The sequence below is a fragment of the Limulus polyphemus genome, unplaced genomic scaffold (assembly GCF_000517525.1).
Source record: "Limulus polyphemus unplaced genomic scaffold, Limulus_polyphemus-2.1.2 Scaffold6418, whole genome shotgun sequence".
In the NCBI taxonomy this organism is placed as follows: Eukaryota; Metazoa; Arthropoda; class Merostomata; order Xiphosura; family Limulidae; genus Limulus; species Limulus polyphemus.
In genome coordinates, this window is record NW_013672028.1 from 35,577 (window position 1) to 50,578 (window position 15,002).

At 33.5% G+C, this 15,002-nt stretch overlaps 1 protein-coding gene across 4 annotated transcripts; it reads right to left on the minus strand.

Moving 5' to 3' along the window:
* LOC111089488 (clarin-3-like) lies at positions 1-14,668 on the minus strand. 4 transcript variants are annotated; one of them, XR_002613752.1, is made up of 5 exons: positions 14,520-14,668; positions 13,462-13,563; positions 12,310-12,498; positions 2,357-3,907; positions 1-2,310 (listed from the first exon to the last, which is right to left on the minus strand). XR_002613752.1 is itself a non-coding variant. In XM_022402103.1 (4 exons), the coding sequence occupies exons 2-4, from the start codon at positions 13,532-13,534 to the stop codon at positions 3,636-3,638; spliced, it is 534 nt and encodes a 177-aa protein (XP_022257811.1). In that variant the 5' UTR covers positions 13,535-13,563; positions 14,520-14,668; the 3' UTR covers positions 2,337-3,635. The 4 variants fall into 4 exon arrangements, 3 of the variants coding, with proteins under 3 accessions (XP_022257811.1, XP_022257813.1, XP_022257812.1); XM_022402103.1 differs by lacking the exon at positions 1-2,310 and having other exon boundaries at positions 2,337-3,907; XM_022402105.1 differs by lacking the exons at positions 1-2,310; positions 14,520-14,668 and adding an exon at positions 14,084-14,104 and having other exon boundaries at positions 2,337-3,907.
* Positions 14,669-15,002: the final 334 nt, after the last annotated feature.

Genomic DNA, 15,002 nt, shown 5'->3' on the forward strand with positions numbered 1-15,002 from the left:
TCATTTTATTATAAATAGATAAGAAGCAACAATACACTTTTAAATATTTCATCATAATCACTCAGAAATTGTTTGAAATTCATACATACACCTTGCAGATATTATTAAACCTATGTCCACATGAAAAACAAATTAAAAGAGAAAGTATATCTTTCAAGTAGCAAGAGAAAGTTCACTAATGTTTATGTTGCAAAAATGATTTATTTCATGGAAAGTGATGTCAGAATATGGTGGAGAAAAATTGTTATATCTTACACAAAAAGCTGCTTCACAGCAAAATGTAACACTACTACTACAAAAACAAGTCTTATATGAAATCATTATTAATAACTATCAAATAGACTACAAAGAAAAATATTTGGAAGTTTTTTTTTGGCACATGCTGACTATACAAACTACTTTTTTTTCAACAAGCTTATAATTAGTGCAACAAAATAACAATCACTTTAATGTTAGGCTTGCTAGCATAGTATAGCACCTAACATTATTAGAATATCTTTTGGTTACTTTCATACAAAATAATGATATACTTTCTTTAACAATTAAAAAGTTTGAGTAATTTACAATATTATTAAACTTCAATACAGTTTTTCTTTCAAATCTATGTACTTGCTGATTTATCAATTGCTTTTTTCCTGACAAGATTTTACTCAAAAAGAAACAATTTGACAAAAGCAGTCTAATGTGAAAGAAAATAAATTTAAAAAGTCTTCAGACAAAATTAAACTTAAGTAGCTTTCTGATGAATTCTTAATACCATTTAGCTTTTCATTTCTGAAATGTTAGTAAACAATTACTATGGAATATCACAATAGGACAGAAAATTTGCAATTCTGATTACATTTAAAAACAAAAAAGTGAATTGCTTTATAATGAATTATTTAAGTTAAAAAAAAATTCTTGATTGATAAATTTTTTCATAGTTTTTTGTGGCTTGATTTATTATTAAGTTCATTTCAAGAATTGTACTATTCAACTCTACTGTTATTAAAATATAAACCCCTTTGACCCTAAGAATATTTGTTTCAAAGTACACATTCTTATACTCATATGTGACACAAGATACAAATAACCTTGCACTGTGATCGACTAAATCACCAGTACTGGTTAAGAAATAACAAATCAGTGAATAGCTTTCATCTGTTTCCTGACTAATGCCAAAAATGGTGAAAATGTGGTACCCTATATTTGATGTATTTACATGTTAAAAGTTCAAAATTGCAAAGTTGCTTTATTTGTGATGACTCTAATTGTATTGAACTACATCTTACTACACAGATGTCTTTATTCGTGATGATGATTCTAGCTTATATTGAACCACATCTCACTATACATGCTAACAGGGCCATCATATTGAATGTAACAATGGTAACTAAATGATTAAGAAACACATCTATAAGTTTATGGACTTGCACCCTTAAAATCTGGAATTAAATTTCCCATGGTGGACAGAGCACAGACTGCCCATTGCATAGCTTTGTGCTAAATAAACAACATATAATTGCAATAAACTAATATCTAAAAACATAATTCTGTTTTTATGATAAAAACTAGCAGACTGCAAAACATATGCAGTCAAATTAATATCTTTATAGCAACATTACTTCTTTAAATACAGGATCGTAGGCCTAAACCATGATCAATTATATTTCCAGCTAACTAACTTAACAGGAAATGCCAAGTATTAAGCTGTCATATCAGAACTTTCAATTTCACAATAATACAAAAGAATTCTAACTGCAGACACCGAAATGTATAAATCCGCTTTTTTAGGCCTAACATTAGTTAAGCCTTTATTAAATACATCTTATATTCGATAAATACATAAGTTACCACTGTAACTTGTGCATGCTTTTTACTCTAGTTTAATTAGGGCTAAACTTTACTGTAGTTAATACAATCAATAAATAAGCTTATAATGTTATTCTACAACATGATGTTAGACCTTTTTATTGCATAATTTCAATACTATACTGAAGGAAGGGCAGAAGCCCCTGGGGGGAGGGGGTTCAAAACTCCAACCCGTTATATTTTTAACAGGTCAAGCAAAGCTAATTATCACATAAACCATAGCCAGAATTGATACAACAATGTGTATAGATAATGAAGGCACAGAATTTCATGTTCATTCTTGATTTTCTACAATATATTTATGATAAGAGTAGAAAATTCAATGCTACGTGTGTCTAGGAAGTTACAATAAATGTTACACTTAATTTTGATCTATTTAGCTATATAATGAGTTGTTAAAACACTTTAAAGAGTTGTATTTTACCAAGGGCAGAGGATTACCTCTTAAAAAACTTTAAGCTGTATTGAGAAAGTTTTTTACTCTCTCCTTAATACATACTTTGACTCTACACAGTTACTTAGCTTTTATTTTCACTAGCCTCTCAACTCTAACCTATATAAGAACTTGTCAAGTTGTTGATCACTTCATCACTTACGTTGAAAAAAAAGTTTTTCACACCTATTTAATCACATACTATGGCTAAGTGTGAGCAACTACTACACATGAAACAACATCCATTTCTCATAAAATTAAAATGCATTAGATAATTTTTCTTTCTTCTCACTATTAAAGGTCAAGAAAAACCTACAAATAAAACATGCAGGCTAATTAACAGCAACGGATGTGATATTTTCTAACAATGAAGAGCCTAGTAACATTCTCCAAAAGAAAATGGAAGTGCCAAGTTATATAGCAAATAGTGCAACAGTGAAATAAAAAAACACTGACTATAAGTGCTTCTGATGCCCAGCAAATTTTCTAAAGTAATGATATTATAATATAAAGCATGGCTAAGGAATTCCATAACTGACAGCAATTTGAAAATGGAGTTTTAACAATGGAGGGATAAGTAAACTCGTTTGTTCTGAAAATTGACTTTATCAATTTAGAAACATTTATGGGCAGCCAATAGGTGTTGTAGCAAGCCAAATTTTACTGGTTATTTTATTTCAATCTGAATAATTTTACAATGTCCATTTGTAATAACAACATTACCATTCAAGAAAACCACAAAAAATAATAGCATATGCCTTAGAAGAAAAGTTAACAGTTTCTTTCTGGGTGTAAACACAGTTTAGTGGTAATTCAAACCAGAAGTTCTGGATTTTTACTCTAGTTCTACTGTTTTATTAAAGCCTACTCAGAACAGAAACCAGTCTTATATTATATTAGAACTAAAAATGCATTCAATGTCGAAATCAACCCCTTGCAACCTATCATCATGTAAAATTATACAGAGATTAGCATACATTTTTTATTTTGCTAGATTTTTAACATTTAAAAATACTCTTGTTGATTTCATTTTATAAAGCATAAAACCCACACATTTTTTCTCCCTCTATTTGCATAAGTCTAATTAACTACATCAGGAACAAATTGCTTAGTAAAATATTTCCACATCAAGTGTATTTAAATCCATGACAGAATTGTTCAATTAGTTTTCCCTGTGTACTCAGTGTGAAAGTTTTTAATCCAAAGTGTAAAAAGATAATTGTGTAAAATCCAGCATAAATAGTTTTCAACTAGAATTACTTCTGAAAATTATCAAGAATTGACACTGTAGAAGACTGCAACTTTCAACAAAACAGGCATCGCTAATAAGTGACTTTAGTTTGTTTGTTTCTCAATATAACATTATAACTCCACTTGGATTTTGGTCAGGGGCTGCCTTTGGCTGTCTACGTTCCCATGGTTGAGTTATAGCTAGATATATAAGAACATTGTTTAACAAATAGAAAATTAAGGCAATAAGAACATACCAAAAACTATTTGATAAATATGCCTTATCCTTGGAAGTCCATTTTTCTTCAATTTCTTCCTGTGTCATAATGTTGTTTTTCAAGGCAGTATGAAACAAGACTGCCCACATTATGATCGTCATTAGAGAAGCTATCGCTAGAAAATGAGAAAACACACTTGTTAAAATTGTCAAGTAAATCCTCTCTCGAGTAAGCACAATGGGTTAACATTGTGGTTTAGTTTGATATCTCGTCATTCACCTACCTAAAGTCTTACTGTTATGTTCAGTATAAAACAAGAAAAAAACAACTTTGTGTTACAATGTCATAGAACAAATGTTTTTTAAACACTAAAGGGAAACCACACAATTAATTGTAACTTACTAGTGTGTAGTGTATGATTAACCTCAAGATTTTTGATGATCTTGCAAGCAAAGATCTTATAGGAAAACACTGCTGAGGCTTAGTAGAAGATACATCAAACAAGTAAAGCTATAGAAACAATTTCTCTTTAGTAAACCATGACAAGATTATACTCTGAAAAACTTGGTTTCCTGGTAGAAATATAAAGCTTTATCATTTTCTAGCTGTGAAAAACACAAAAAAATGGGTCATTATACAGTTAGCCTCTAATCAAAGTTATAATTTCCCTATAATGAAAATATATTTCCAATAGGTACTTACCTCCTATCACCTAAATAGCTATTCTTGTTCAGTGCTGCCCTCTATATGGCAACAAATTTTTCACATGTCACAAGTTTCAGCTCCCACATACTTTGCAGTCAAATGGTTCAACTGCGTCTCTTGTACGAGTCTTCATGTGACAATCCTCCATCAATAGGAGTGCGACACACTCTCCTGATGCACTTGACTCCCTCTATTCTATTCTACCAAACTATTTTTGGCAGAAAATGGAAGCACCGGTTTTCAGTGGGGAGGAAGGGTGGGAAGTGAGGTAAGTACCTATCACAAATATATTTTCAGTATAGGAAAATTATAATTTCTGATACAGTACATTACCTCCACTCACATAAATAGCTAGAACCCCACACTGAATAGGTGGAGGGACTGGTGTGAAAGAAAAACAATGAAGCATTTTCGAAAGCATCCAAAGAACACCCTAAAAGAGTAGATCCTCACATTAGAGGTCCATATATAGGAGACTGCACCACTTCTGTAGTAGGTATACTATTTGCCCAGTGTGGAAAGAGGTTTCGCAGACATGGGAAGAGCATATCCAAAGGGAGAGGTTGTGCCCCTAGGTGTAGAATAGCTAGGGTGGAACAGACTGTACGTGGCAAGTCAACTGCATCTAAAACCAACCCAACAGGAACCGACATTCACACAAGAGGTAGGATGAGGATCACACTTTCAGTAAGTCATCTATAATCCAAAACCCAGTCACAGGGAACTGATATCCATGTGGGGGTAGGAAAGAAGATTATACTGCCTTCACCTCAAGTTCAGCAGTACGGAGGGAGTCTTGTCCCCCCCCCCCCGAACTGTGAACGGGATATATGACAGAAAAGTGATCAATTGTATGACCAATCTGGGAAACCAACATCTGGACGATTGGCATAATAAAGATGTCTTTGTTACAGAAACTAACCCACTCAAAACCATATGACAAGGAACCACCCCCAGAGCAATAACATCCTCAGTATATGAAAATCATCGAGGGATAGCATAAGAGGAAGAACCATATTAATCTGCAAGTTTGATCACCGTGATCCAAAACACGGGCAGAGGAAAAATGAATATAACTGAGTGAGGAACAGAGACACATATAATACATGTTTGAAGACTTATGTTGATTGGTTCAGCTCTATGTCCAAAACCCAGCCACTGGGAACTGACATCCATGTGGGGATAGGATGAGGGATCCCAATTAAAGAGGTGAACTGCAATTATGAAGGCTCACTCCATGGCTACAACATCCCCTCAGATAAACCTGTACAGAGATAGAGCATCAGATTGGAGAACATCACATCATCTACACCAGCAGAACACCACTGCCCTACTCTCAACTGAATGATTCTAACATTATTTGTATCGTATATCAACATCATATTCAGGAGGATGCCCTCCATGGTTTACCACCCAAGTGGCTTGGAACTGGAAAGTGGTAGTAACTCTCATACTCCACTGGAAGAGAAAAGGGGGAGAAAATGTGGTGGAGAGCTCAAAGGAACATCAACACCGGAGACAGTGCAACAGGTGACCATGAAAATCCTATTTTGAAAAGCAGACCACACCTGATTTATTCAACCAGACTTTATTGGACCAGAACCCACCTAGTAGTCACCAGTACTGTTGACAACTTGTCCATCTGCATCGAATAATATGACGAGAGGAGGAACTCTTGGAGTAGAAACAGGTGAGCCCTGGGAAAGAGCAGAACAGGAAACAGTAATAGGAGCATGTCTAGGCTCTGAATGAGACAAACAATCTACCAAAGAAGAAAGTGTTGTTTGTTGTCTCACCAATTCTACACGAGATTCCAAAGTCTCAGGAATATTACTGAAAACATATTGCTGTAGAAGAGGGGCCATGCATAAGTCCCAGAAATAAGTTGGCAGTAAATGAACCAGGGACAAAACAGCATCCCACCCTAGGAAATCCCAACAACAGAGAAACCACATGTGTAAGGAAAGAGCCAAAGAAGACAAACAGCTAACGTGGAGGTAATCAGGGAGAAGTATCCCTTGGAAAACCCTCAGGATCTCGATGGATTGTCTCAAAAAGGAGGTGGATGGTAGACAAGTACCATACGAGAGTCAATAAGGTAAGAAAAAGGCAGGAAAATTGGGCATGGGATAAATGAACAGGATGATAAGGATCCACTACCCACATGGCCAAAATCGACTCCAACTGTTGAGAAGAAAGCAATGGACATTCAGTCTCATGGTGGACCAAAGCCCATGGAGGGCAAAGCATGCTAGCACCATCAACCATCTGAGAAAGAAAACGCCTTTCATGAACCCTAATATCCAAGGAAGGGGAGAAAACCAAATACTGAGAGAAGGGGTATCATGTAACAAGGAAAGATGGAGATAATGTGAAATTGGGGAAATGGATAAAACAGAACATACTTGAGAAATCATGACTCAGGAAGACTCAGCAAAATCAGGTGAAGGAAAAAGGGCTGTCAAATTCCTCGTCAGCCCAAACAGGTTCGGCATGTTCAGGAGGAATAGGGGCAACACCATGAGAAGCAGTGTGACTCATATAATGATCAATCTCATGGTGGATGAGAGTGGATATGACCATAGACAAGTTACCCCCACCTATAACCTGTGTGAGTGTGCTATTAGAAGGTATTACCTCCAAAGTGGTAACTTGTACTTCAAAATTCATCGTGCAACAATAAATAATCAAACCTAACCATTTGGTGGAAAAAAAATTTCAAACTGGGAAAAACAAGTTATCAGAAAATGTTTAAACTTTGAAAAAAACAAACAAATTCCCTCAAATGGAGTGTGTTGCACTGCTGTTGATAGAGGGTTGTCACATGAAGATTTACATATGAGATGCAGTTGTACCACTTGATTGTAAGGTACGTGGGAGCTCAAGTCTTGTGGCATGTGAAAAAAATATTTTGCATATAGAGGGCAGCACTGAACGAGAATAGTTATTTATGTGAGAGGAGGTAATGTACCACAACAGAAAACTAATAATTAAAGTGCTGTAACACTTAGTAGATTAACTAATGAGACAACTGTTAAGGCAATTTCTGTGGGAAAAATAATTGACACCAGGAAGGTGTTGATAATGGAATTTGCACAACCAGTGTGCTAACAATATTCAATGTGATAACAACTGTATTTTGTGAAAGCACAGGATGCACAGCTGAACAATATAACCTAATTTCCAACAGTTATACTTGGCTTTGTATGTTATATTTCAGGTCTGTCAAGATAATGGAAGCATTATGACACACCAATGACTTGAGGTGGCCCTATGGCCAAAACTCAGCAAGGGTGAGGTTAGGAGACCATGCAGTCACACACACACATTTGTGTATATGTGGAAAATCTCTACTGGTTAGTTGTTTCCTGAAAGCAGATCACAGCAATGACTTGACAGTCCCTGCACTGTTTTATATGAAAACTATATCTTTCAATATTCCTCTGAAGTACAAGGAATGAGAACATAATCCACCAAGGATCAACAGAGGTAAAATCCGTTATTTGAAATGAACTCACTCATGAATCTAGATCACACTGTAATTTTCTCAGCATATAATAGCTATTACAATAAGGCATATGAATTGTTTTCATCCTGGATGGCACAGAAGCAATTGTTGATCCAGAAAGAAAGAAAAGTGAACCTCATCATTCCATATAAATTTTCTAGCCAGGTATGGTTGATTTCACCTGGATCTGTGGATCATAATACAAAGGCCAGTCATTACTATGTATTTGCTGCTAGCAGTTCAGGAGTGATTTGTATTTTGTGCAGCATCAATATCTTACTCATTACCATCAGACTTGAATTTGGTGTGCTTTGTAACTTTACTGGTGTTGTAATCTTATCAGAATTTATTTCCTCAGTAGTAAATACTGCTTATTTAATTTCAACAAACACAGTGAAGTAGCCACTACAAGTTGCATCAGCAGCCAATCCTATTTAAAAAATTATTAGCATGGAATAAGACTAACTGCTGCATGGTCCTGTTTATTTGTCACTTTCATTTTGATAGAATCATTGTTATTACTAGTACTGTAATAATACTTTGTAACAGCAATACTAACATTGAAGAGATAACCCATTTGAGCTATTTAAAAAAAAAGCTTCCTACCATGTGGAATGGATGTTTTTATAGAGCCTCCGATACGTAAATTTCATGATCTATTATTTTTGACACTAGAAATGCCTTTCTCATCATCACACTCAATGCTCCAGATAAGCTGCACACCAAGTGTTTTACAATTAAAAAAACATAAGTTATTTATGAAATTTAAATTTAATATATAAAGAATATGCAATGCAAAAATTAAGCTTTTGATTTTTCACAGCTCCTGGTGTCCCTATGGTCAATTTAGCATATTTTACATGAGCTTTTCTAAAAACATATGACCAGTGAGATCAGGTTTTCAATTAGAAAAAGATACGAGAAATATAAATCTACTCACTTGTGGTTCTTATTCATGGGAATGGAATAAGCAGCTTGTGAAATAACAGAAGTTTGAATCTACTAATTGATGATGCTTGTTTGTGGGGATGAAATAAGCAGCTTGTGAAACAACAGAAGTTTGAATCTACTTATTGATGATGCTTGTTTGTGGGGATGAAATAAGCAGCTTGTGTAAAACAGAAGTTTGAATCTACTTATTGATGGTGCTTGTTTGTGAGAATGGAATAAGCAGCTTGTGAAACAACAGAAGTTTGAATCTACTTATTGATGGTGCTTGTTTGTAAGCTGCTTATTTCATCCCCACAAACAAGCACCATCAATAAGTAGATTCAAACTTCTGTTGTTTCACAAGCTGCTTATTCCATCCCCAAACTTCTGTTGTTTCACGAATCTACTTATTGATGGATGCTTGTTTGTGGGGATGAAATAAGCAGCTTGTGAAACAACAGAAGTTTGAATCTACTTATTGATGGTGCTTATTTGTGGGGATGGAATAAGCAGCTTGTGAAACAACAGAAGTTTAAGTTTAAATCTACTTATTGATGTTGCTTGTTTGTGGGGATGGAATAAGCAGCTTGTGAAACAACAGAAGTTTGAATCTACTTATTGATGGTGCTTGTTTGTAGGGATGGAATAAGCAGCTTGTGAAACAACAGAAGTTTTAATTCACTAACTGATGATGTTTGTTTGTGAGGTGTAAATAACCAGCTGTAATGGTGATGATAGGGATAAATATAGGGGTACATCTTAAAGCCAAATACTCACCATTAGTGGTGTAGACATACTGTCTTACACACTGGGTTTGTCCAGATTCAGTAAAAGGCTTGCCAGTACTTACCACTTTTAAATCTAGGTTCAACTCTCTATTTACAATGCTGCATAGTTGTGCAACAGGAACTATAAAGATTTAGAGAGGGATAAAATGGACTGGATGAGCAAGTTCTCAAAACTGAATAGATTCACAGTTTTAATTGGCTCAGTTTGAGAAATACAGTGAAGTTGTAATTGCTTTGCGTGAGCTTAGTGCTGAGGGTAATGCAACAAATTCTGCAGTATTTCAACAACTACAAGTGTATACTTATTACAGCATCTATCTTAATGTTTAATAATTCTTTGTAAGCAGTTGTAGAAATAATCATTGTTTTTCAGTGAAATCCAGCCATTGGTAAACACTACTGTTACCATCCTTCATGCATTACTTAGAAATGATGGAGAAGATCTTAAACTGTTAGCAGAAGATTTTCATCATGATAAAGAGGACAGTGAGTGCATTCTTCTGAAAGTTGTGCAATTCAAAGTGCACCCTTTGATGCAGAATTTCAAAAGCTACAAGATAAATATGTTACCAGTGTGAAAGGTAACACTGACATCAGATTCAAGAAAGGATAGTTTTATCCAGCCTTATTTATAGCATTTATTAGAGCTAATCACTGTTATGAAAAGTAGTGATGTTGAGAGTAAAGATACTGGGAAGGGTTCCTGTTCTCTTTGGGAAACTAAGAATGTTAAAGTGCAGGACTGCATGTTGAGAAGAATGAAGTAGCTCCTTTGTTTGATGGATGATATACTGTTGTTACAAGGCATGGTTAAAGGAAGTAATGTGACACAATGAAAGTTCGCAAAAATGTTCTTAATTTATTTGTAAAATTAAAGCTTAACATTGCAAGGCTATGTAACATTATCTTGTGAGTCTACTTAACATGTACTGAATGTTATAGAGCACAATTAAAAGAAAATATAAGCAATTAAATATGACAAAAGTTTGCATGCATATTTTTAATCTACATGCAAATCTGTTTCCAAGCTATATAATGTTATGTTGTGTTTCTGTGTAACAGCCATTAACCCTTTCACTGTACAATATGCCGGATGTTTCACCGATGCAGGGATGTTCCTGCTCGTCACAGTATTTTTTTTTTTATGTATGTAAGTCCCAATGCCAACACATGCAGGTTTTTGGTAGCAATGAGATAAATCTGAATTTTGCAGTCACTAGGTATAAATGTTTGTTTGGATATATCTGAAAGTTGCAGCAAAAGGGTTAATGTGAAAGTACATTTAGTGACTAAAAAAGGATAAAAATCAAACTGAGTTACTCTCAAAAGTGAGAACATTGACACTTTGATTCAAACAATTATGCTACAGCCAAGAGTTTGACCCTGCTTCTGCTGCTAAACTGTAAGAACTGAAGAAGAGAAGACATCCTGTCAGGTTTTGGTAGTCATACAGGAAAGGGGGGGGGGGATTAAAAGAATTTAGGCAAACAGTAGTCAGAAAAATATAACTGCATCTATAGCTGCATCATTACAATGTTTCCAAAAATAATAGTTTTTTTGTTTATATCACTAGAAATGCACACACACACCCCCACCACACTTCCATAAGTAATTATGGTAAATATTGAAAGCTATTATTCATGATGCATTTTACACATCCAAAATACATTTTAATGTCAAACCTAGTGAGTAAACACCAACAAACCCATATCCTTATCTCAATTACTTATCTAATTTACACATCTACCAAACATTATAACTCTCTGATGCTTGATTTTTACGTTATATGCTAAAACAGGCCAACTACCTTGTAATAACCCTGTGCTATTGTTCTCTGATGAATAGTGTTTGAATAAGGGACAATAGAAATTGGCTAATTCACTTAATAATGACCCCATACATACATACATTGCAACTACTAACTTTCATGGCCATAACTGCATTCTGACACTTCTCTAACAGTCTTTCTCTGTTAACTAAATAATTACAAGCCTCTCAAATCTATTAGTAAAAGATGAGTCACGTCATGCTTCATCAACGTTGTGAATTTCTGAATACTTTCATATGTGTATGATACTGTTTGTCACCTGATGACTTGAATTTTCAGAATTTCCATTTAAAAGATCATAATATCTATTTATCTCAATCAACACCTAGATATTTTTCCAATTTCTGTCTATGTCTAGTGTAGAAGTTATGGTACTGCAGTTATATTTAGCATATGCATCCTTTTACTGTAACTGATGCTATGAAAGTTTATCAGCTTTATTATAAATTGAAACCAATAATGCATATTTGGTTATCTATGCTATAACTTTTCTTTCACCAATTTCTTATGCTGTGTCAGAGGCCTATATTTTGTATAAATTCCAAGATTAACTAAAATAAAATTATTTGTTGAATCATGAGAAGAAAAGAATAGTTACTGCATAGCAAAAAGTCACAGTTTTAGATATTTGATTCTAATCTGAAAAAGAACCAGTAAAAACTAAACAGCAACTGAACCTTAATATTTGATATTTATTTTTAAATGCTGGTTAAAAGAAATATTTAAAAACATCTATATGTTACAAATCACTGATTTTCACAAGGTAAAAACTACAAAGAACACAACAACTGATTTACAACAAATTAATATAATCCTACCTCCTAAAATGTTCCAAACATAAAGGCCTAACATCCCAGTTATAAGTTCAACAGGTGTTGTAACAGTGTTTAAGACTCCAAAAATTGCTCCAAGAAGTCCAAAAAGCAATGCCATGACAAGAAAAGTAATGGTCATAGTCCACAGTCCAAAATTGAAAAAACTTGGATATTTCTGATTTTCACCCATTACTAAAATAAAGTATAAAATTAAGTGGGTTGAGGTTTTCACCCTTGATAAATTTTCTGTATATAAATATACACATACACTAAATATGTATTTTTGGAATTGTTCTTTAGTGTATCACTGTTGCTTCTTATTAACAATATAACAAAATGGTGAGTCTATATGCTTCCAAAATATAAAAGAAATTTTTACTGTGGAATCTTCCATATTGTTCATAGTTCAATAATTTTTTTCAACTAAATTAAAATCACGTTTTTAATTATCATCAAAACTGCTTAAGCTTTAAAATTTTCAAACTGAAATATACGTTTAATGTTTTTCCAATGATAATCTCAGAAACCCTTCAAATATTCAATTTAAAAAATTAGCTACTATCTGGGTAATAGTAATTGCCAAATATTACTTGTTAAAATTCCTTTAATAATTTTTTCAATTCAAAGTTTTTCATAAACAAGAGGGAATCCTCAATAGCCATGGCACTAGAAATTCTATTAAGCAGGATTACAGTAAATTAATCTATCCAACCTTTTTTTCCATTTTTTTTTAGCTATATTTCTTGTGCCAGCAATACCAAGCATTAGGCTCGCATATACCCATTTCAATTTTATTATTCATCGGGATCTCTACCAGTCAACCCTTGAACTGAAATTCTTTTAGGCAGGATTAAACTAAATTAATCTATGAGACCTTGAGCATGGTCACATACATCATCTGAAAGGGTTTGACCTCCTAAGTCCAAAACTGTAGTTAGATCTCAAATCGATCAAGAGTTAAAAGTTTGTACATGAAAAAACAACTCCAAGCTGTTCCACTACACTGTAGCTAAAAATTAAATGTGTCATCATTCGTAGTGTTCAAAAACATAAAATAAAAGAATTTGTTTTCAAAGTTAAAAATAATTACTGGTATAAAATCTAGCAAAAACATTGCTTATAGTAATAAAGATTAAAGAAAAGAATAAACTGAACCTGTGCTATTTAAATGTAAGCTCTCTTCCAGTTCTTTCCTTCTGTCCTCAGGTGTCTTCTGATGGCTATACATACACACATTTTCTGAGGGCAAGCAAACAACTGAAAAAAAATATTTACTTTGCAATTCACAAAAAGACTTTTAACAATCATTAGCAATTAGAATTAGTATTTACATATTTAAAAAGTTGAAAATGTATCATACAATAAAAAGAAACAATATTCATTCAAATGCATAACTTACAGACTTCTATGATGCTTTGTTACATCCTTTCAATTTAGTTCACAAGTTTCATTACATGGATGTCTGTCTGTATTCAACTCTTCCCAAAATCTACATCAGTGATTTTGACTGAATTTGATAAAAGTGTTGAGTGACATGTAAGAACCAACTTACTAAAACCTATGAATGAAATCTAAAAATCAAAATAGCAGCTACTAATAAATTAAATAATCGGAACTTTACTAGGTTATGAAACTTAGGAACAAATTAATTTATTTCAGTAGTTGAATATAAAAGGTATATATAGAAAGTGAACGTTTATAATTACAAAAACTTCTATTATACTTTTTAATGGATAAGGACCAATTCCAGTTTTGATGTTAATAAAAGACTACACACCTAAAATGTGTCAACAATCTTAAGAGAAGTTTGAACAAATGTTTGGACAGGTTTGATTGTGAACAAGATTAACTGAAGATACAGGTTATCCTGGTTAAAAGTAAACAGTAATGCTTCAGAAACTTCTTTGCACTTTAAAAAACTAGTTGTTTGTTTTACCTTGAAATCCAATATTTTACAAAATCCTGTACAGTTATCTTCTAATTATTCTTCAGTTAATTTTAATACTCATTTTTTCGTAGAATATTTTTAAAAAGTAGGTTGTAAAACAAAAATTCTCAAGTTTTTTAATGATACTAAAAAAAACACATAAGATCAGAAAGTAGATAAATCACAAAATAAATCAAGTTTCTGTGTTTCATAATCAAATTACTTTACCAACATTAACTAAAGCATATATATATTGGAATTTAATTTATACATAAAGCTGTTTTACCTTAATTATTCATATCAGAATGACAAAAATACTTAGAAATGACTTATTAGTCCCACAAATAGATGGTTCTGTGACGTCTCTGGTCGTTAGTTTGTTTCCCGTATAATTTCTTTCCGACGAAACTATAGCGACACAAGTCCTTTCTTTAATAAAACTGGTTTATTCTTTCTGAATACAACTGTGCAATACACTTAATTTCCATAGTCACGCTATAATTCACAATGAACGACTCACGTGCTCGACTCAATCGCCAGTTTCTCTTTCGCTGTCTGCAGTTCAATTACATTCAATTATTGCTGTCACTTCCTGGCGGCTTATATACAACAATACCGCATATCTAGTAACCTCTTGAGGCTTCAAGAAAAGACATGAACGTCCTAGAAGCCATGACGTTTTACTAGAGTCACGTGACCTCTGCTGTCGTAACTCTGCCCATTCCTTAGTATTGTTGCGTCAGCAGTCACATGACCGCCGTGACGCAAC